Raw genomic sequence first — 22601 nt, 5'->3', positions numbered from 1 at the left:
TGTGACCCAACTCGTTACACAGAATTTAGGAATAAAATTAGGAATAAAATTGCAAAAGAGGGTGTGTGTGTGGGCAGAGGGCGGATAGCACAAGAACCCATGGAAGGACGGTTTAGGTTGGACATTAGGAAACAGATCCCAACAGTGAGGGTGGCTATGCACTGGAATAACTTGCCCATGAAGTTTGTGGAATCTCCACCATTGGAGATTTTTAAGAGCAGGTGAGAGAAACACCTGCCAGGGATGGTCTAGATAATACTCAGTTGTGCTGTGAGTGCAGGGCAGGGGACTAGATGACGTCTCAATGTCCCTTCCAGTCCTATGGTTCTATGAAAGCACTAGAAGCCCTGCACTGGGAGGAGGGGGGACGCCAGCCAGAGCACTGGGCAGGGCAAGGGACACACAGCTGCCAACACTTGATACTCAGCTCCACTGTACCCCCCACTACACACAACACACACAGTGTGCACACCAAACACACACACACACAGCCTGACACTGAGCTCAATCAGCTGGGAGGGCTGGAATATGTTCAACTTGCCTGAACAAAAAGAACCGAAGGGGATTCTGCTGTCCTGGCTGGGAGATAGGACTAGATTACCCAACTGGTCTTTTCCATTGACAGCCTTTCGAAGGTCTGATTTAGGCCTAAGAAAATAGATCAAGAGAGCTCCCTGTCGCACAGGAAGGGGAAATTTTTCACACCCTGTGCAAGGCAGTTAGCTTGTGCTGACCCTCAGTGTCATTTTTCCATTGACCTAGCTACTGCGTCTCGGAGATGTGGATTAACTACATCGAAGGAAAAGCCCTTCCGTCACTGTGGAAACCATCTACACTATGGCTCTTCTGCACACCATAGCTGAGTCAATGTAGTGGCCTTCATATAGACATTCCCTGACTCGATGGGGGAGTTTTCCCCCTTCCCATTAAAGAGATTTTTCTCTCCTTTTCCATCATTCTTCTTCCTCCCTTGTAAAGCTCTTTCCTTCTTTTGATGGGTAAATATGTTCAGAAATTTTCTCTCAATCTCTCCTTTCAAAGTTGTTCTACTGTGGATAACTAATTAAATAACCATTAAACAGCTTTATACAGAGTAAAATGGATTTATTTGGGGTTTAGATCCCTTTGGGAGCTGGGTGTCTGTGTGCTGGAGACAGGTATCCTGCTGAGCTAGTTTCAGTCTAGATCTGCAGTTTTGGGGGTGTGGCCCGGACCCTTGGTCTGTGTTGCAGCAGGCTAGCATGTCTGGCTCCTCAAGGCAGGGTTCTGGAGGCCCAGGCTGGCTGGGAAAACAGCACACTAGATGACAGGAGGGAGGGAGGGGGGTGGCATGCTTGGAGATTCTATTTTGCAGCAGCTGCAGAGATCTTCAATGTTAACCACCAGTGACCAACAGATGAAGTCAAATACAGTCACCTCAGTTTCGTATTATATTCAAAAGGCCTCACGGGAGTGACAGCAACAGAGACCAGCTGATTCTCTGGCCCTCTGTGTTCCATTTCCACAAGGAAAGACACAAACAACAATATGAATTGCATGTGCTGTGCATACCCGTTTTCCTGGGATCAAAGATGCTCCAGGGAGGAAATCTCAAATACATCCCAGTAAGTAGCTCCAGAGTATTAAGGGTAACATTGGTGTGGTTAGCAAACAGGGAAATGATTCAACTCTTGATTTTACGGTTCTGATTTTAGGGTTCTGAGCAGGTATGGCTTCCGTCCTCAACTCATTGTAAGTGAAGGGAGGGAAAACGAAGAGGTACCACCACATGATGGGCAAACAAGTCAGTTTCAGAGCATTTTGGCCTTTAATTGAAATGACATTCATGGAAGGGGAAGGAAGGAACTATCCTGAGAAGATCAATTTCAACTTCTCTGAACATATTTACCTTTCAAAAGAAGGAAAGAGCTTTACCAAGGGAGGGAGAAGAATGATGGAAATTGCTTTAATAGAAAGGGGGAAACTCCCCCATCGATTCAGGGAATGTCTATCCTCAGGCCATTACATTGACTCAGCTATGATGTGCAGCAGCGCCATAGTGTAGATGCTTTCCACATTGACGGAAGGGTTTTTCCATCATTGTAGTTAATCCATGTGTCCGAGAGGCAGTAGCTCAGTCAATGGAAGAATGACACTGAGGGTCAGTACAAGCTAACTGCCTTGCACAGGGTGTGAAAAGTTTCCCTGCCTAGTGCAACGGGGCTCTGTTGATCTAATTTTTAAGCATAAACCAGGCCTCAGAGAAGCTGCTGATCAAAAAGAACAGTTGGGAAATCTAGTCCTATCTCCCTGAAAATCTTCATTGGTTTAGAATCCACAACCTTCCTGGTCAAGTTCTTCCAGTGCTTAGTCACCCTCACTCTTGGGATTTTTTTCCTAATGTCCAACCTAAACCGCCATTGCTGCAATTGAGGTCCATCAGTCCTTGTCCTATCCTTCCCCTACTCCCACTACATTGTTTTGCAATTTTATTCTTAAACTCTGTGTGACGGGTTGCGTCTAAAAACCCCTTTGGGACTGCCTCCGGATGTGCCTAGACTACCTCTGAGCCTCTTTTGCCTACCATCTTGGGACTTCAGTCCTTTATCTTGTTTGAGCCAGGCATGATTGCCTGCTGCAAACACAGATCCAAGTCTTAACCACGTCCCGCACAACCTGCAGGTTTAACTGAAAACAGCTTAAGAAGCGCTCCTTTCTCCAGCACTCAGATGTCCAGCTCCCAATGTGCTCCAAACCCCAATAAATCCATTTGACCCTCTATAACATTTATACTTGGTAAATTCATAAAGTGTTCTCCCTCTATAACACTGATAGAGAGATATGCACAGCTGTTTGCCCCTTCCCCCCCCCCCACCCCGGGTATTAATACATACTCTGGATTACTTAATTAGTAAAAAGTGATTTTATGGAATACAAAAGTAGGATTTAAGTGGTTCCAAGCAATAACAGACAGAACAAAGTAAATTACCATACAAAATAAAATAAAACATGTAAGTCTAAGCCTAATACAGTAAAAACTAAATGCAGGTAAATCTCACCATCAGAGACATTCCAATAAGTTTCTTTTACAGATTAGACTTTCTCCTAGTCTAAGTACAGTAATCACTCACACCCCTCCAGTTACTGTCCTTTGTTCAATTTCCTTCAGGGATCTCCTTGGGGTGGAGAGGCTATCTCTTGTGCTAGCTGAAGACAAAATGGAGGGGTTTCCCCAGGGGCTTATATAGTCTCTCTCTTGTGTGTGGAAACCCCTTCCCATCTCCTAGGAGAATCCAGCTCCAAGATGGAGTTTTGGAGTCACATAGGCAAGTCACATGTCCATGCATGACTCAGTTCCTTACAGGCCAACCCCACATTCCCAGGATAGCTCACATGTGGATTGGCATCTCACAATGTTCATTCTTAGCTTAAGTGTTTCTTGATTGGGCACTTACTGAGAATAGTCTTTTCTCAAGAAGCTGACCAACTGCTTCACAGAGGCTACCTAAAATCAAACAAGTACATAGCCAATACTCATAACTTCAAATACAAAATTGATACATGCATACAAATAGTATGAATATATCTAGTAGATCATAACCTTTGCAGATATATGTTACATGGCATATTTGGCATAAAACATATTCCAGTTATGTCATATTTACAGTCACATGCATATTTCTATAAAGAATTATGGGGTGCAACATCACATTCTGTTTCACGGACTATAAGTTATAGGAAATAAATAAAATTAACAAAAGAATCAGAAGGGAGCTGGCCTGCTCAGAGATATTTTGTGGCAGCATCTGCAGAGATGCTGCAGAGATCTTGAGTGTTAACCACCAGTTTGGGGCATATCCTCCTTTTTGCAGCCTGCCCTGACCTTTGTATTTTCAGTGAGGACTGCCCCAGGCACCTCCGGGTCACAGGAGCCACAGAAGGCAGGAGGAGGAGTTGTAAGTTCCTAGAGGAAGTAGGGGCAGAGTGTTTCCTGATCACAGACCTGGAGTGACAGACTTGGGAGTTTCTGAATACAGAGATTGCTGGCTGTTGGTTGTTTCTATTGTTGTTCAGGGAAGCAGGACTTTGCGTCCATTCTTTGTCACCCCTTCCCCAACGGATTATACAAAAGAATGTAGCTGACTTGGATCGTCAATCTTTCCTCCTAATACAATCAACCCTGCAGTGCCTCACAGGTTGGCACCACTTTGGAGAAGGGGGCACCAGCACGCTCTGGAGCACTGATAATACTAGCCAAACCTGCACACCCATGCGGGATAATTTCTGCTACCATAGTGAAGAAGGGAAGAGTCATCACTGCGCCTGCTATGTATTCCCTTGGGGGTAGGTAATGACCACAATGGCCTTGTACATCTGCAGCCGTGGATCAGTGCATGGGCCCATCGCTGTGGGGACCTCACCCTTTCATGTCAATCGAACACTGCTGTCAGTCAGCACCACACCTTTGGTATTACTGGGATATTTCCTAGGTTGGTGGCTGTGACATACCAGGGTCCAGCCCAGACTAATCAGGAGCTGTGTCACACCTGCCTGCAACCTTGCAATGCCTTGCTGAAGTAGCTTCCACCGGGGACACTCACAAACATCCCTCTAGCATGCAAATCACACCCTGAGCATGTGTGTGTAACTGCAGCCTGGCCAGGAATAGTTGGGTTACACTCAGGCTTTCACTACCCTTGGTTATACTGCAGGTTGACCCCAACACACTCCCCACTCTTTGATTTCCCTCGCGAAATGTACGTCCTGTGCTGCCCAGTCCTTTCCTGGATAATACAAGCTACACTGTCCATTGTTTCTTTAATAGCACTAACAGGCCTGCAGCTTAGCTTCTCAGACACTTCTATTTAAACACACTGGATTAGATAAAACAATAAAACAAAGTTTGTTGAACACAAAGAGAGATTTTAACTGAGTGCAAATAATGAGGCATAGAAGTCAGACATGGTTACAAGACAAATAAAGCTGAAATGCAACTTTTGCCTATGTTGACAAATGATGTGAAATTTAATGCTAAAATTTCCTCACCACATGCTTTCAGCAGTCTTACGGACCAAACATCTTCAGTCACGATCCATCCCCCAGTCCAATGGCTGCTTCCTTTATCCCTTCAGATGCAGTGAATCAATGAGCAGAGAGAAAGAGAGTACACAGCGCCTTGGGATGTCTCCATCTTCTTTTTAGAATCCTATTCCCCCTTTCAGAAACATTTCCACCTGGTTACCAGAGGACAAAATGTGTATATAGAAGGATGTTCCGTGCTGCTTTTTTCTCACCTTTTTGGGCTTTGTTTGCTTCCCTTCCTGCTTGGTGAGTAAAGATTGTGATTTTATTGGGACTGTCACCTAATGTGCTGAAATTACCTCTGAGTTCATTTTTCCCTGCCAGCCTGGGCCTCCAGAACCCTGCCTTGTCAAGCCAGACATGCTAGCCAGGTGCAACACAGACTGAGGGTCTGGGCCACACCCCAAAAACTGCAGATCTAAACTGAAACCACCTCAGCAGGATACCTGTCTCCAGCACACAGACACCCAACTACCAGTGGAATTTAAACCCCAAATAAATCCATTTTACTTTGTATAAAGGTTATACAGGGTAAAATGATAAATGTTTGCCCTCTATATCACTGCAAGAGACATATGCACAGCTGTTTGTCCCCCAAGTAACAATTACTTGCATTGAATTTACAAATATACAAAAGTGATTTTATTAAGTATAAAAGGTAGGATTTAAGCTTCAAGATGGAGCACACTATCTGGTGACATGGTCTTGGGCTGTCCCACAGGTACACAGGAAGGTAAACAGAGCCATTCACAGTTCATTTATTCTGAAGCACCTTTAATGGCCTCCACTTAAAATGTCTACCTCAGTAATACAAGTTTATAGGTTATTCTCCTAACTCCAGATATAGAAATAATCCATGTAAACAAATAGGATGAACACATTTAGTAGATTATAACCTTTATAATGATATGTTACATGGGGCACTTAGCATGAAGCATATTCCAGTTATGTCTCACTCATAAGCATATTTTTATAAAGCATATGGAGTGCAATGTCACACAGAGCTTTGCCCAGCACTAGACAGAAGGGGGAATTAAACCTGTATCTCCCACCTCTCGAGTGAACACCCTAACTCTTGGGCTAAAAATTACAAAGAGAAGGATCACTACCTTCTCCTATGGTGGCTGTGTTGCGACCGGCACCTAAATCCTCCCCCTGGGCACACACAGTGTTCTGGGACAAAGCTATTAGGAGTATTTGTAACAGAATTGTGAAGAGTTTCAGGTGAATCCAAACAGTATTGTTTTTGACAATAAACGAATAGTCCAGAAGAAATTCACCCATTTCTAGACACTGTTGTGTCCCAATGCTGGGCAATTACATAAAGAGGCATTTGGAGAGGTGACCAACTTAACAAAAGAAGGAAAGAGCTTTACAAGGAAGAGAGAAGAGTGACATGAAAAGGAGAGAGAAATAGCTTTAAGAGGAAGGGGGAAAACTCCCCCATCGAGTCAGGGAATGTCTATATGAAGCCCACTACATTGACTCAGCTATGGTGTGCAGCAGCGCCATAGTGTAGATGCTTTCCACAGTGATGGAAGGGTTTTTCCTTCAAAGTAGTTAATCCACGTCTCCGAGAGGCAGTAGCTAGGTCAATGGAAAAATGACGCTTAGGGTCAGCACAAGCTAACTGCCTTGCACAGGGTGTGAAAAATTTCCCCTCCCTGTGCGACAGAGCTCTGTTGATCTAATTTTTCAGCATAAACCAGGCCTCAGAGAAGCTGCTGATGGAAAAGACCAGTTGGGACATCTAGTCCTATCTCCCTGCCAGGGCAGCAGAATCCCCTTTGGTTCTTTCTGTTCAGGCGAGTTGGAAATAGTCCAGCTGTTCCAGCTTCCCAGTAGAGATTATTCTGCATTCTGACTGAGCTCAGTGTCAGGCTGTGTGTGTGTAGCAGGCACTCTGTGTGTGTGTGTGTGTTTGGTGTGCATCAGGGACTATGTGTGTACATGTGGTGGAGGGTACAGTGGAGCTGAATGTCAAGTGTAGGAAGGTGTGTGTCCCTTGTCCTGCCCAAGGCTCACCTTAAGAAGTGTTCCTGACTCTAACACTCAGATGCTCAGCTCCCAATGGGGTCCAAACCAGAAATAAATCTGTTTTACTCTTTATAAAAATTATACAGTGAAAACTCATAATTTGTTCACCCTCTGTAACACTGATAGACAGTTATGCACTGCTGTATGCTCCCCCAGGTATTAATACATTCTCTGGGTTAATTAATAAGTAAAAAGTGATTTTATTAAATACAGAAAGTAGGATTTAATTGGTTTCAAGTAATAACAGACAGAACAAAGTAAATTACCAAACCAAATAAAACACGCAAGTCTAAGCCTAATACAGTAAAAACTAAATGGAGGTAAATCTCACCCTCAGAGATTTTCAAATAAGCCTCTTTTACTGAATAGAGTTCCTCCTAGTCTGGGTTGAGCAATCACTCACACCCCTGTAGTTACTGTCTTTTGTTCCAGTTTCTTTCAGGGATCTCCTTTGGGTGGAGGGACTATCTTTTCTGCGAGCTGAAGACAAAATTGAGGGGTTTCCTCAGGGGCTTATATAGTCTCTCTTTTGTGGGTGGAAACCCCTTCCCCTCTCCTATGGAGAATCCAGCTCCAAGATGGAGTTTTGGAGTCACATGGGCAAGTCACATGTACATGCATGACTCAGTTCCTTCAGGACAAAGCTACATTCCCAGGAAAATTGGCATCTCTCAAAGGTCAGTGTTAGCCTAAGTGTTTCTTGATTGGGCACTTACAGAGAATAATCTTTTCTCCAGAAGCTGACCAACTGCTTCACTGAGGCTACTTCAAATCAAACAATTACATAACACGTACTCATAACTTTGAATACAAAAATGTTACATGCACACAAACAGGATGAATCTATCCAGTAGATCATAACCTTTGCAGAGATATCTTACATGGCCTAGCTACCATAAAACATATTCCAGTTTTGTCATATTTACATGCATAAGCATATTTCTATAAAGAATTATGGGGTGCAATGCCACACTCTGTTTCATGGACTATAAATGATAGGAAATAAATAAAATTAAGAAAAGAATCAGAAGGAAGCTGGCATGCTCGGAGATATTTTGTAGCAGCTTCTGCAGAGATGCTGCAGAGATCTTGAGTGTTAACCACCAGTTTGGGGAATATCCTCCTTTTTGCAGCCTGCCCTGACCTTGGCATTTTCAGTGAGGACTGCCCCAGGCACCTCCAGGTCACAGGAGGCACAGAAACCAGGAGGAGGAGTTATGAGCATGACTCTTAGAGGGGGCATAGTGTTGCCTCGGCACAGACCTGAGGTCACAGACTTTGGATAGAGAGATTGCTGGTTGTTTGTTTTTTCTAGTGGTGTTCAGGAAGCAGGACTTTGTGTACATTACTATTTAGATTAACCAGCACACACATTTCTTTGTTGAAGAGAGACAAGTTTGCCAGCCTCAGTTTGGAACATGTATTAATAAAATGATGCAGTGTAATCTTATAACTTCACATACATTAACAAAAATGTATTAATATTTGCGATGAGAGCATGACTATTTCTAGTTGACTCATAGATTTATTTATCATCTTAAACTGAGCTCTGTGTGCAGATAATATGCATAAAGAGGGATAGTTTTGTGAACTTCAGAAGTCTGTAGCATGCTGTGGTTTCCTCTTCAGCTCCTCTGGTCATCATGTGGTCTCCATCAAGCAAAATGAGTGAACCTATCTTTTCTACTTTGGGGAGTAACCTCGCAATGGAAGGACGTAAGATACCATGGTGATTGGCATGCTATAAATAGCGAGATAATCTGGAGTACTCTTACATGTCTTACAGGTTTTACATTCCACCTACTGGGGCCAGAACAATGAGGTGATTCTGAAACCAGGAATAACTGAGAAGATATCAGCTACAGCCGGAAACAATTACTATGTTTCACCTGTATCTAACTTTCTGATCCTTTGATTCCAAATTTGTTGCTCAGGCTGGTTAAACATTTTTATTGAGAAGTTTTTTTTTTTTATAGGAAATTGGATTTTCCTTTAACTATTTTTTCCAAAAAAAATCTTTTCCCTGGAAATTATAAGCTTTCCATCAAAACACCAAACTCCCCTCCTCCCTAAACCATGGCTTTGGAATTCTGGTGATGTTCCAGGGCAGTTCAGCAAGAGGAGAGACCATCATGCATCATGGGGGATGTAGTCCAGCCTGGGAATTGGCCCATGGAAGAGATTGGTGCTGTGTGGTATCTGCGGAACTCCCGTGCTACTTCCAAGTCAATGCATTAAGTTTTTAGCTAAAAGATTTTGGTCTACACACACACAAAAAAAAAAACCTCTGTGGATCAGCTCTTCACAATACACAGCTTGCACTGAAAACAGCAGGATTAAATATACCCCAAACCTCATACTGTGTAACTCTGGTAGAAATTTCATCATTTAATAATTTGATGATTTAACTGGGAATTGGTCCTGCTTTGAGCAGGGGGTTGGACTAGATGACCTTCTGGGGTCCCTTCCAACCCTTATATTCTATGATTCTATGATTCTATAACACAGTAAGAAAGAGCAGGTCAAATTAATCCCCAGGGCACCAATTACACTGAGGGTAGTTTTGGTTCACTGAATGCATTAATTCAGTGTTGTGTCTCTCTGAGCTCAGGTATTCCCAGTTGCTTCAGGAATCATGTCCCATAGATCAAACATCTCAGTATAAAACTTCCCGAACGCTCCAAAGAGGCAGTTTCTGTCGATGAGGAAACACGAACACATCTCTCTCTGTCTTCTCGGCAGGTACGTGCTATTGTCCTGAATTACCGTCACACACACACACACAGACACCATGGGGATCAGCAGCTATTGAATTCCAGACCTCCAGCACCAAAAGCCTCAGCCCCAACTCCGACCCCTTCAGCGAAAGGAGTGAACTGCTGGGTTGGAAAAAAAAGGCAATTAGCTAGTCACTGAAGCCAGGGCTTCCTATGATGACTCTGGGTTTTCTTACACGCTCCAGTAAATGCCAAACAGCTTAATTAGCACAGTGAGGAGCTTTACCCCAAACCGACATGCCAAGCCATAGTGGTCCCCTTGCCCAAAGAGGGTGGAAAGATTGACACTCCTTTACTCTCACCCCTTCTTTAGCTGCGGAATAATCCCTTCAGACTGATTCTCTCCCAGCAGAGTCACAAGTCCCAGTTTTCTGTTTGGAGTAGTGAACAGCAGTGTTTGTGTGGGGGGCATGATTAACCTGCGTGTTATTGTGTTTGCACAGTGTCTGAATTTTATCAAACACCTGGAATGACCAGCTGTGAATATCTGGATCTGTGTACAAAGCCCTTTCCAGAGAGGGTCCTGATGTCCATTGAGAAACTTATCTCCATTTATCTTCACTTACTTCATTACAGAGACGGGACAGGTTTTCCGCACCATCCACCTGACCACATCTATGTAGCAGCCTGATCTCTGTTGAGAGGTGATGGAAGAGGGAAATCACTCAGAGGTGACTGAGTTCATTCTCTCAGGACTGACTAATCGTCCGGAGCTTCAGGTCCCCCTGTTTGCGGTGTTCCTACTGATTTATGGTATCACCCTGGTGGGGAATGGGGGGATGATCTTGTTAATCACAATTGATCCCCAGCTCCACACCCCTATGTACTTTTTCCTCAGGAATTTGTCTTTTTGTGACCTCTGCATTTCCTTGATAATTTCCCCTCCGATGCTGCTGAATTTCTCCGTCCAGAGGAAAAGCATTTCTTTCACTGCCTGCGCTGTGCAAATGTCTTTCTCTATCGTTTTCGCAGATGTTGAGTGCCTCTTGCTGGCTGTGATGGCGTATGACCGTTATGTGGCCATCTGTAACCCGCTGCTCTATACGGTCATCATGTCCAGGCAGCTTTGTAAACAGCTGGTGGTTGGGGTCTACACTGTGGGGGTGGTGGATTGAATGATACACACATGTTGTACATTTCGGCTGTCATTCTGCAGCTCCAACATCATCAATAATTTCTTCTGTGACGTCCTCCCACTGTTGGCGCTCTCCTGTTCTGACACCCGCATCAATGAGATTGTGATGTTTGCTTCCATGAGCTGCATTCAAGTGATCAGCTTTGTGACTGTCCTCCTCTCCTATGTCTATATCATCTCCACCATCCTGCAGATCCGCTCTCCTGAGGGCCGGCACAAACCCTTCTCCACCTGCACTTTCCATTTGAATTCTGTGGTCCTGTATTTTGGCACCCTCTTCTTCATGTATTTACGTCCCACCTCCAGCTATTCCATGGACACAGACAAAGTGACCTCAGTGTTTTACATGCTATTGATCCCCATGTTGAATCCCCTCATCTACAGCCTGAGGAACACGGAGGTGAAGGACGCCCTGAGGAAAGCAATGAACAAACTCCTAACCAATTTTTGAATCTGTTTAGTGGTGGGGAATGGAAATAGATGAATTCAATTCTCAGCCCATTACAAAGTAATTTCGCAGAGCACATGGGAGTATTGTTCTTTATTGTATCGTTATTATTATTTTTTTTCTATTCCTACAAGGTCTGCAGGCCCCAACTGAGATCAGTCGACAAAACATGGGAAGCATGACAGTGCCAGCGAGAGAGAATGATTTTATAAGCTGGTGGCTCGGGGCATCCACCTAGAGGGTGAAATGTTCAACTTCACATCTCAGGACATTGGTTGGCCGTTCCAAAGGTGTTTCTGTGACCCAACCAGTTACACAGAGTTTTAGGAATAAAATTAGGAATAAAATTGCAAAAAGTGTGTGTGTGTGTGTGTGTGTGGGCTGAGGGAGGATAGCACAAGAACCCATGGACTTCAATTGCATTAAGGGTAGTTTAGGTTGGACGTTAGGAAACAGATCCCAACAGTGAGGGTGCCTATGCACTGGAATAACTGGCCTCGGAAGTTTGTGGAATCTCCACTTTGGAGATTTTTAAGAGGAGGTGAGAGAAACACCTGTCAGGGATGTTCTAGATAATACTCAGTTCTGCTGTGAGTGCAGGGGACTGGACTAGATGACTTCTCAAGGTCCCTTCCAGTGCTATGATTCTATGATCACACAAGGAGCCCTGCACTGGGAGGAGGTGGGGCGCCAGCCAGAGCACTGGGCAGGGCAATAGACACACATCTGCCAACACTTGATATTCAGCTCCACTGTAACCCCCACCACACGCACACACAGAGTGTCTAATGCACACACACACAGAAGGTGCAGTACACACACACACAACGCCCACTACAACACACACAGAGTGCCCACTACACACAACACACACAGTGCCAACTGCACACCAAACACACACACACACAGCCTGACAGTGAGCTCAATCAGAATGCGGAATAATCTCTACGGGGAAGCTGGGAGAGCTGCAATATTTCCAACTCTCCTGAACAAAAAGAACCGCAGGGGATTCTGCTGCCCTGGCAAGGAGATAGGACTAGATTTCCAAACCAGTATTTTCCATCAGCAGCTTTTGTGAGGCCACGTTTAGGCTTAAAAAATAGATCAACAGAGCTCTGTCACACAGGGTGGGGAAACATTTCACACCCTGTGCGAGGCAGTTAGCTTGTACTGATCCTCAGTGTCATTCTTCCATTGACCTAGCTGTTGCCCCTTGGGGATGTGGATTAACTACGTCGAAAGAAAAACCCTTCCATCAACGTGGAAATCATCTACACTGTGGTGCTGCTGCACACCATTGCTGAGACAATGTAATGACCTGAGGATAGACATTCCCTGACTCAGTGGGGGAGTTTTCTCCCTTCCCATTAAAATGATTTTTCTCTCCTTTTCCATCATTCTTCTCCCTCCCTTGTAAAGCTCTTTCCTTCTTTTGATGGGTAAATACGTTCAGAAATTTTTACTCTCAGCATAATTCCTTTCTTCCCCTCCCATGAATGTCATTTCAATTAAAGGCCAAAATGCTCTGAAACTGACTTGTTTTCCCATGACTTGGTGGTACCTCTTTGTTTTTCTTCCCTTCACTTACAATGAGTTAAGACAGGTTTCTGAGTAGCAGCCATGTTAGTCTGAATCCGCAAAAAGAAAAGGAGGACTTGTGGCACCTTAGAGACTAACACATTTATTTGAGCATAAGCTTTCGTGAGCTACAGCTCACTTCATCAGATGCATGTAGTGGAAAATACAGTGGGGAGATTTATAAACACAGAGAACATGAAACAATGGGTGTTACCATACACACTGTAACAAGAGTGGTCAGGTAAGTTGAGCTATTACCAGCAGGAGAGCGGGGGAGAAAAAGCCTTTTATAGTGATAATCGAGGTGGGCCATTTCCAGCAGTTGACAAGAACATCTGAGGAACAGTGAGGGGCGGGGGGAATAATCATGGGGAAATAGTTTTACTTTGTGTAATGACCCATCCACTCCCAGTCTTTATTCAAGCCTAAGTTAATTGTATCCAGTTTTCAAATTAATCCCAATTCAGCAGTCTCTCATTGGAGTCTTTTTCTGAAGTTTTTTTTGTTGAAGAATTGCCACTTTTCAGTCTGTAATCGAGTGACCAAAGAGATTGAAGTGTTCTCCGACTGATGCGTAGGAGAGGTTTCAGTTGGGGGCTGAAGGGGATGGCTACTGGTGTTCTGTTATTTTCTTTGTTGGGCCTGTCCTGTAGTAGGTAACTTCTGGGTACTCTTCTGGCTCTGTCAATCTGTTTCTTCACTTCAGCAGGTAGGTTCTCATAGAATCATAGAATATCAGGATTGGAAGGGACCTCAGGAGGTCATCTAGTCCAACCCCCTGCTCAAAGCAGGTCTAATCCCCAATTTTTGCCCTAAATCCCTAAATGGCCCCCTCAAGGATTGAACTCACAACCCTGGGTTTAGCAGGCCAATGCTCAAACCACTGAGCTATCCCTCCCCCCTCCCTTCTGTCACAATCCATCCCCCAGTCCAACGGCTGCTTCCTTTATCCCTTCAGATGCAGTGAATCAATGGGCAGAGAGACAGAGAGAGAGAGAGCGCGTGAGAGAGTGCACAGCTCCCTGGGATGTCTCCACCTTCTTTTTAGAATCCTACTCCCCCTTTGAGAAACATTTCCATCTGGTTACCAGAAGACAAAAGGTGTATGTAGAAGGATGTTCCCTGCTGCTTTTTCCTCACCTTTTGAGCTTCCTTTGTTTCCCTTCCTGCTTGGTGACTCTGGTTTGGTTTCCCCAGGAAGAGCCACTGAGTTTGGCTGGGCAGGTCATGAATAGACTTGGTTCCATGTGCCAGTGTGAAAGTGAAGGTCGGTAGACAGGTGTCAGTGTGGGTCACAGGAAGACGCCCAGAGTGCCCTGCGAAGCTGTGGGATCATGACTGGCAAGGAGCCTGTCTGGGTCTAGGAGTGTGTGATTCCATCCCTTCCGTCCTCTGACAGTCTGTTTCCGTAGCCTCTTTCCTCCCCTGTCTCTGGTTCCCGCCTGAAGGAGGTTTGAAAAGCCACTGTGTGATCTGATCACCTCGCCCGAAGTGACAGAGTATGTGGCACCAGCTCTTCAGCTCTTTGCTGAAGGGGGGCTGTAAGACAGTTGTGGAGGCCCTAAACAAACCTTCCTGTGTGAGTGGGACGAGTGAAAGATCCGTAGGGATTCTGGGAGCCAGGGGGTCCAAAAGGGATTCCCGCACTCACCAGGTAAAATGCGGGCTGGTGAGTCAAAAAGGATCACCGTTCTCCCAAAAGGCACACACTAGTTCACTTGCAAGTTTCTGGAAAAAATTGGAATTGGTATACCAGGGATAGGGATCATTTAAAATTAAAGGGAAAGTTTTGACCTTGACATGGTTGTGCACCTCAGAAGTGCACTTCTGGCCAATGTCAGTGTGAGGCATATTTCTACTGGCGTGAAGAAACAGAAGGGGGGAAAAACAGCTCCGTGAATCTCAAATGAGGAGTCACAAGGACTCCCAGGAATAACTTACAACATGATTAAAAGAGATAAAAATAAAATCATTTAACTGTGAACAATTTAGGCAAATTAGCTAAAAAACACTCCTGGTGTGTACAATCTTTGTTTTATAAGTTTAAGATAAATTGGTGTTGTTTTCAAATTGTAAAACCAAAAAATACTTTTGCCAGACAAAAGAAACTAGTGTTGTATTTAGCATTTAATCCTTAAGGTGACTTAATGCGTTACAAGATTTAAAATGTTTTTAAATAAAGACCAAAGTTGTGGTTGCAGCAGGACAGTCAAAGCCAGAAAAATGGAAAAAAGATTTTAAATCTGTTTTGGTAACTTGTCTATAAAACAAATACAGAAAAATATGGGGAGTAATTCCTCAGTTTTGCCTGCAATCAGCAAGGGTATTTGTAAAAAAAATAATATTTTAAGCAATTCTGCCAACAGTGTGTAATCTGCCAGGAACATAGTGTTGGTAAAGCTGTCAAGGTTAGGCAGGCAGCACATCCCCCTTCCTGGGGACCTTTTGTAAATATTCAAATGGATTTTATTTAAATGTCTAAATGTTGTAATTTTAAGTATGTTAGTTTTAGTTCATGTATTTTCCAACTGGGTTGAGGCCTTTCCCTATAAAAAGGCAGAGACCAAAACTGTTGTAAAACTTTGTTTAAGGATTTTGTACCACAATTTGGCATACCTGTGAGTAGCAACAGTGATAGCAACAGTGATAGTGGACCTAATGTTATTGAACAAATTATAAGAAGGTATGTGTAGCTTTACAGATCCAACACAATCTCCACTGCCCCCACCACTCGCAGTTTGCTGGGACAGTAAAACGTCAAAATGGGATTCTGAAAAAATAAACTGGCCAAGATCTGTGCTAAAACAAATTTAAAGTGGCCAAATGCCCTCCCATTAGCATGAATGAATATGAGGGCCACTCCCAACCGAAAGACTGGACTTAGCCCTCGTGAAATTCTAACAGGGCTCCCGATGTGACTACTGGCTGTGCCCCCACTGGCCCTGGCTCAGATGGACAGTCATTTAATGGATGACACAATGCTTAATTATTGTCAGGCACTAACAAAATGTGTTAGGTCTGTTTATATACAGCAGCCATGGCACTCGCTGAAACCAGGAGTTTCCAGGAGCTATATAGAGATCCATCAGCAAGGAACTGCCCTGGACCCATGCTGAAAGACCCTTACTGAGTCCTGTTAATAATCAACACCTCAGTGAAGTGCCAAGAATTGACTACCTGCCCATGTTTCTCACTGTAATGGCTCTCCGACTGATGATCAGTCTATCTTTCCTTCTGGCGTTGTTGCTCCTTCTGGACAGCAGGAGTGAAGGACAAGGTGAAAAGCTGGTACCCTCTCCCTTATCCACTGACAAAACTACTGTGCATTTGGACTTTGCTAGAAGAACCAAACCATTACAGGGTGACGTGCTAGTAACCTCTCCCCTTCATAATGCCAAAGCACGGCTGTTCCAAGAAAGAAGAAGGAACACTCGCTCTGCTGAAACCACCAAAGTCCAGGGATTCCTGACTACAAAAGACATTAAGAATTGGACATGATGGAAAAGACAAAGTATTGTTTACTGGAAAGGACGGAGTTGTGGACACTTTGCTTGGGAATGGGGCACTACTTGGTATTTGGGGTTTCTCCTGGGGGTGGCAAAATGCGCCGTTGGGCAAGTAACCTGGGGATGGACTGTCCTCCCTAATTGGCTCCCAGACAATGGATATCCAAAACGCCTTGCTACCACAACCATGAACCCCACCATCCCTTCCTCCATTAACCTCACCACCACCCCCACAACCTACCCAAATATACACGATACCCTATATTCAAATGAAACCCAATGACCAAAACCTTCACATTTCAGTGATTTATGGAAATTTTGCTCTGAGAAATTATTTTTTAAGGTTCAGGACCATTCATATGAGCAAATGATTGAGTGGAGAACAGATGGGTTGGTGGATATAGAAATATATGATATCACTGCAACTGAGCCCCAGAAGTCAGAAATTAAAATTAATGGGGCTCATAGCTGGACAAAGATGATGGCCATTCCCGGAGTTTGTAGCATAATAGATAGAAAAAGGCCCTTACTGTTATTTAATCACCCAATATCAAACAAATACCCAGAAAGTTTGTTCTGCTGCTGAAAAAGATTACCGGTACTGAAAATGTCCCAGTAACCAACCATTGGCCTGTGCCCTATTGTAATATACCCCATCCTAGGCCATTGATGTGATGCCTCTCAGCCTTTTTGGGAAGGTGTTTAGCCAGCAGATGTGGTCTAATACTTCACAAGGGAGAGATGTGTCAGTGTGTTGGGACACTGATGGACTGTAATTCATGCTACACTAGGGACAGTAAAATTTACACCACCCTTATCTACTTTTCAGATTACCTCTATATATCCTAATTGTTCAAAAGGAGCTGCCATTCGGTTGGCACAGCAAAGCACCTGGGTTTCCGCTAGAAAGAAGAGGGACTTGGCTGGCCACCTCTGGGATGGTGCAAATTGTGTAACTGCAATCTGAAATATCCATAAAAGTCAGCAACATGAGGAAAAATTGGGACAGCTGGAAAAAGCCACGGACCTTATTACTGGAGCACAGCTAGCCCAGGTTCAGGCTGGTGTTAGTGAATTATACGTTATATCCACCCTTAGTTCAATGACCCAAAACCTGTTAACAGAAATGGTATTAGGTATCACCAATGCTGGAAAGGCATTGCAGTGGGATGTGGCTTGTTCAGAGGTTCAGAATTTTCTGAATGACCAACTTAAGACCATTCAGAAGGATCTTGAACATCAGGCATGGCCTACTGCCCTTACAAATACCTCAGGAGTTCCATGTAATCTGTGGCTGTGGAGACATACTTGGAGATTTTCTGAATGGAGATGCAAGCATTCACAGTGCTCCTTCCAAGCATACGGGCCACTCCGAGGGGTATGGGCTCCCACCTGCTGAATCCTGCCAGGTTCATGGGGAGGATGCATGTGGGATTGGATAATTCACAGAGACATTTGGGAAGTTGAACTACCTGATTTGGTATGTCCTAAAAAATTAGGTATGCCCAACCGATTTGTAGTCAGTGCTTCTGGAATAACGCCCGAGATTTGGGTAGGGATTGGAAGCTAATGGACACTCTGGCCATTAGAGCCCCCTCAACTTCAGTGTGTATGTAAACTAAAACCAGGAGAAGTTGTCACTGTTCATGACAACATTTGTTGGAAAGGTATGGGACATGGGACTATCCTGACAGGACGCCTACTTTTCCAAACTAATAATAGTTTTGTGCATCTTGAAACCACCACCTTGAATGATGTACATTTTAATCTCACCACAGCTGCAGGCAATCATATCATTCATTGGCCTGCAGATAAAACTCTGCAATTAGCCCCTTCGGTTCCAGATACCCTTTAACTGGACTGCTTTAGTACCTGACCGATTCCAAAATTTGCTTTCAATCCTACCAGAGTTTCAGAAAATTTCCAAATTACAGGGACAAATTCACATGCTCCAAAATATATAGCAAGCCAAAAAGAATGCCTTTAATACTGCCTATAGAATGTCTACTTTGTGTACCCAGACTAATGTATTGTGTTTTGTGGCTAAAGCTATACAACAATCCCAACCACATCATATTATCCCCATGGGAATGCTGTTGCTTTTACCGCTGTTTAGCATAGGGTTATGTTCTTGTTGCTGTAAGAAATGTATTTATCATTGCCTATCCAACCCTAGACCTGCCAACCTCAGTGCAAGGAAGTAGGTGGCACTAATGATTGTAAATGAAATGTGTGACACAGTTTGGGCAGAAGAACAGGAGGACGAAAAGGAGAAAATTAACAGGCTCATGGATATAGAAGTATAGGCCCAATTTGGTGCCAAAAAGGCACCAAATGGGGGAATGTGAAGGAACATCTAGTAGGCCTAAACTAATAGGCCAAAAACTTTGGTCAAACTAACTGTGCATATGAAGCATAAGAAGAGAGTGAGGAAAATTCCATTAAGGGGCAACTGTAAAAGCACAGCTTAAGAAATGTAACCATAACAGCTAAAAGTTAAAAAAAAATGTTAAGCGCAAAGGAAACACCAGTCAATAACAGGAAAAGCTTGTTTTGCTAAACTCCAAGTAAAGCAAAGCTACAGTTAAAGCTTGTACTACATGCCAAATAAGGGAAATGCTGTTGAATGAAGTGGTTTAACAAATTGTGGTTTTCAGCAATATAAGCTTCTGTATTTCTGTTTACGCCAGGGCAGCTCCAGCTGACTCTCCCTGTATGCGCATGCATGAAGAAAGGAGCCTCAGGTTTGTTCTGGTCCAAACACAACACGTGGTTAATTTCCCACCACACTGTTTAGAAACAAAATTAAGTAGAACACAAATTTCTTTGTTTACGACAGAGAGGTTTGCCAGCCTCAGTTTGGAACATGTATTAATAACACGACACAATGTAATCTTCTAACTTCATAAACATTATCAAAAATATTAACATTTACAATGACAGCAAGACTAGTTTTAGTTACCTCGTAGACTTATTTAGCATCTTACAGCTGAGCTCTATGTGCAGATAATATGCATGCAATAGGGATAGTTTTGTGAACTGCAGAACTCAGTAGCATGCTGTGGTCTCCTCCTGAGCTCCTCTGGTCATCATGTGGTCTCCATCAAGCAAAATGAGTGAACCTACCTTTCCTACTTTGGGGAGAAACCTATCAACAGAAGGGCATAAGATACTCTGGTGATTGGCATCCTATAAATAGCTAGATAATTTGGAGTGCCAGGACAATGAGGTGATTCTGAAACCAGGAATGGCAGTGAAGATATCAGCTATGGATGCCAATAATTAGTACATTTCACTTGTATCTAACTTTCAGTTCCTTTGATTCCAAATGTGTTGCTAAGGCTGGTTGAAAATTTTTCTTGAGAAGTCTTTTTTGATGGGAAATTGGATTTTCAGTTCAACTACTTTTTGCATAAAATTATTTTTTTCCCCTGGAAATTATGAGCTTTCCATCAAAAAAGCCAAACTCCCCTCCTCCCTAAACCATGGCTGTGGGACTTTGGTGATGTTCCAGGGCAGTTCAACAAGAGGAGAGACCATCATGCATCATGGGGGATGTAGTCCAGCATGGGAGCCTGGCCTATGGAAGAGATTGGTGGTGTGTGGTGTCTGAGGCACCCCCGTGCTATATCTGAGTCAAAATATTTTAGTGAAAAGATTTTGGTCTCCAGAAGAAATACCCTTTGTGGATCAGCTCTACACAGTACTCGGCTTGCACTGAAAACAGCAGGATGAAATATACCCCTAACCTGAAACTCTGTAACTCTGGTAGTAATTGCATCATTTTATAACACAGTAGGAAGGAGTGGGACAAATTAATCCCCAGGGCACCAATTACACCAAGGTGGCTTTGGTTCACTGAATGGATTAATTAGGTGTTATGGCTCTCTGAGCTCAGGTATTCCCAGTTGCTTCAGGAATCATGTGCCATAGATCACACATCTCAGTATAAAATTTCCCGAATGCTCCAAACTGGTGATTTCTATCGATGGGGAAATGCCACCACATCTCTCTCTCTCTTCTCAGAAGGTACGTGCTATTCTCCTGAATTACAGTGTCACACACACACACTCAGACACCATGGGGATCAGCAGGTATTGAATTCCAGACTTCCAGCATTTAATGCCTCAGCCCCAGCTCCTACCCCTTCAGCAAAAGGAGCAACCTCCTTGGTTGGAAAAAATAGGCAATTACATAGTCACTGAAGGCAGGGCTTCTCATGATGTCGCTGGGTTTTCATACAGGCTCCAGTAAATGCCAAAAAGCTTAATTAGCACAGTAAGCAAGCTTAACCCCAAATGGACATGTCAAGCCACAGAGCTCCCCTTGCCCAAAGAGGGTGGAAAGATTGACTCTCCTTTACTCTCAACCTTCTTTAGCTAAGGAATAATCCCTTCACACTGATTTTCTCACAGCAGAGTCACAAGTCATTGTTTTCTGTTTGGATGAGTAAACAGGAGTGCTTGTGTGGGGGGCACGATTAACCTGAACTGTATTGTATTTGCACCGTGTATGTATCTTATCAAACACCTGGAATGACCAGCTGTGAACATCTGGCTCTGTGGACTAAGCCCTTCCCTGAGAGGGTACTGATGTCCATTAAGAAACTGATCTCCATTTATCTTCACTTATTTCATTACAGAGAAGGGGCAGGTCTTCCGCACCATTCACCTGCCCACATCTCTGAAGCAGCCTGATCTCTGTTCAGAGGTGATGGAAAAGGAAAATCACTCAGATGTGACTGAGTTCATTCTCTCAGGACTGACAGATCGTCCAGAGCTGCAGGTCCCCCTGTTTGTGGTGTTCCTACTGATTTATGGTATCACCCTGGTGGGGAACGGGGGGATGATCTTGATAATCACGACTGACCCCCAACTCCACACCCCAATGTACTTTTTCCTCAGGAATTTGTCTTTCTGTGACCTCTGCATTTCCTTGATAATTTCCCCTAAGATGCTGCTGAATTTCTTAGCCGAGAGGAAAAGCATTTCTTACACTGCCTGCGCTGTGCAAATGTCTCTCTCTATCGTTTTCGCAGATGTTGAGTGCCTCTTGCTGGCTGTGATGGCGTATGACCGTTATGTGGCCATCTGTAACCCGCTGCTCTATACGGTCATCATGTCCAGGCAGCTTTGTAACCAGCTGGTGGTTGGGGTGTACTCTGTGGGGATTGTGGATTCAATGATATACACGTGTTGTACATTTCGGCTGTCATTCTGCAGCTCCAACATCATCAATCATTTCTTCTGTGACATCCCCCCGCTGCTGGCGCTCTCCTGTTCTGACACCCACATCAATGAGATTATGATGTTTGCTTTCACGTTGTGCTTTACAGTGAGCATCTTTGTGACCATCCTCCTCTCCTATGTCTATATCACCTCCACTATCCTGCAGATCCGCTCCGCCGAGGGCCGGCGCAAAGCCTTCTCCACCTGCTCTTTCCACTTGACCTCTGTGGTCCTGTTTTATGGCACCCAACTCTTCATGTATTTACGTCCCACCTCCAGCTTTTCAATGGACACGGACAAAATAGTCTCAGTGTTTTACACATTGGTGATCCCCATGTTGAACCCCCTCATCTACAGCCTGAGGAATACGGAGGTGAAGGACTCCGTGAGGAGAGCAATGAATAAACTGCTAACCAATTCTTGAATCTCTTTAACTCAGTCCTGGTTTAGTGATGGGGAGTGGAAACAGGTAAATTCAATTCCCATCCCATTACAATGTAATTTCGCAGAACCTGTGGGCGTATTGTTCATTATTATATTGTTATTATTATTAATTTGTTTGTATTCCAACAAGGCCTCTAGGCCCCAACTAAAATCAGGGCTTTGTTAAGCTATTACCCCATCAAAATTCCAGGAGGCATCTGTTGCAGATGTGTGAATATTTGTGACGGGCTTCTGTAGAACTGATCAATGAAATTGTTTTTAATTGTTCATTTTATTAATATAACTTCAAAAATAAAGTTTTATGAATGCAACTACATTCATTCATAAAACCAGATACCCCAATAACTGGCTAATTGACTTTCACTTTCAATCCAATTGCTGCTTATA

The 22601-nt window shown here is 43.8% G+C and overlaps 1 protein-coding gene and 1 pseudogene across 1 annotated transcript; both read left to right on the top strand.

Annotated features, from left to right (window-relative positions):
* Nucleotides 1-10522: 10522 nt before the first annotated feature.
* LOC142072403 (olfactory receptor 5W2-like) lies at nucleotides 10523-11461 on the top strand (annotated as a pseudogene).
* Nucleotides 11462-21255: 9794 nt separating this feature from the next.
* Nucleotides 21256-22194, top strand: LOC142072286 (olfactory receptor 5AR1-like). Its single transcript, XM_075128982.1, has one exon. The coding sequence runs from the start codon at nucleotides 21256-21258 to the stop codon at nucleotides 22192-22194; it is 939 nt and encodes a 312-aa protein (XP_074985083.1).
* Nucleotides 22195-22601: the final 407 nt, after the last annotated feature.

Source organism: Caretta caretta, chromosome 6, assembly GCF_965140235.1.
Source record: "Caretta caretta isolate rCarCar2 chromosome 6, rCarCar1.hap1, whole genome shotgun sequence".
NCBI classification, from domain to species: Eukaryota; Metazoa; Chordata; order Testudines; family Cheloniidae; genus Caretta; species Caretta caretta.
This window is presented reverse-complemented; position numbering and strand designations above follow the sequence as displayed.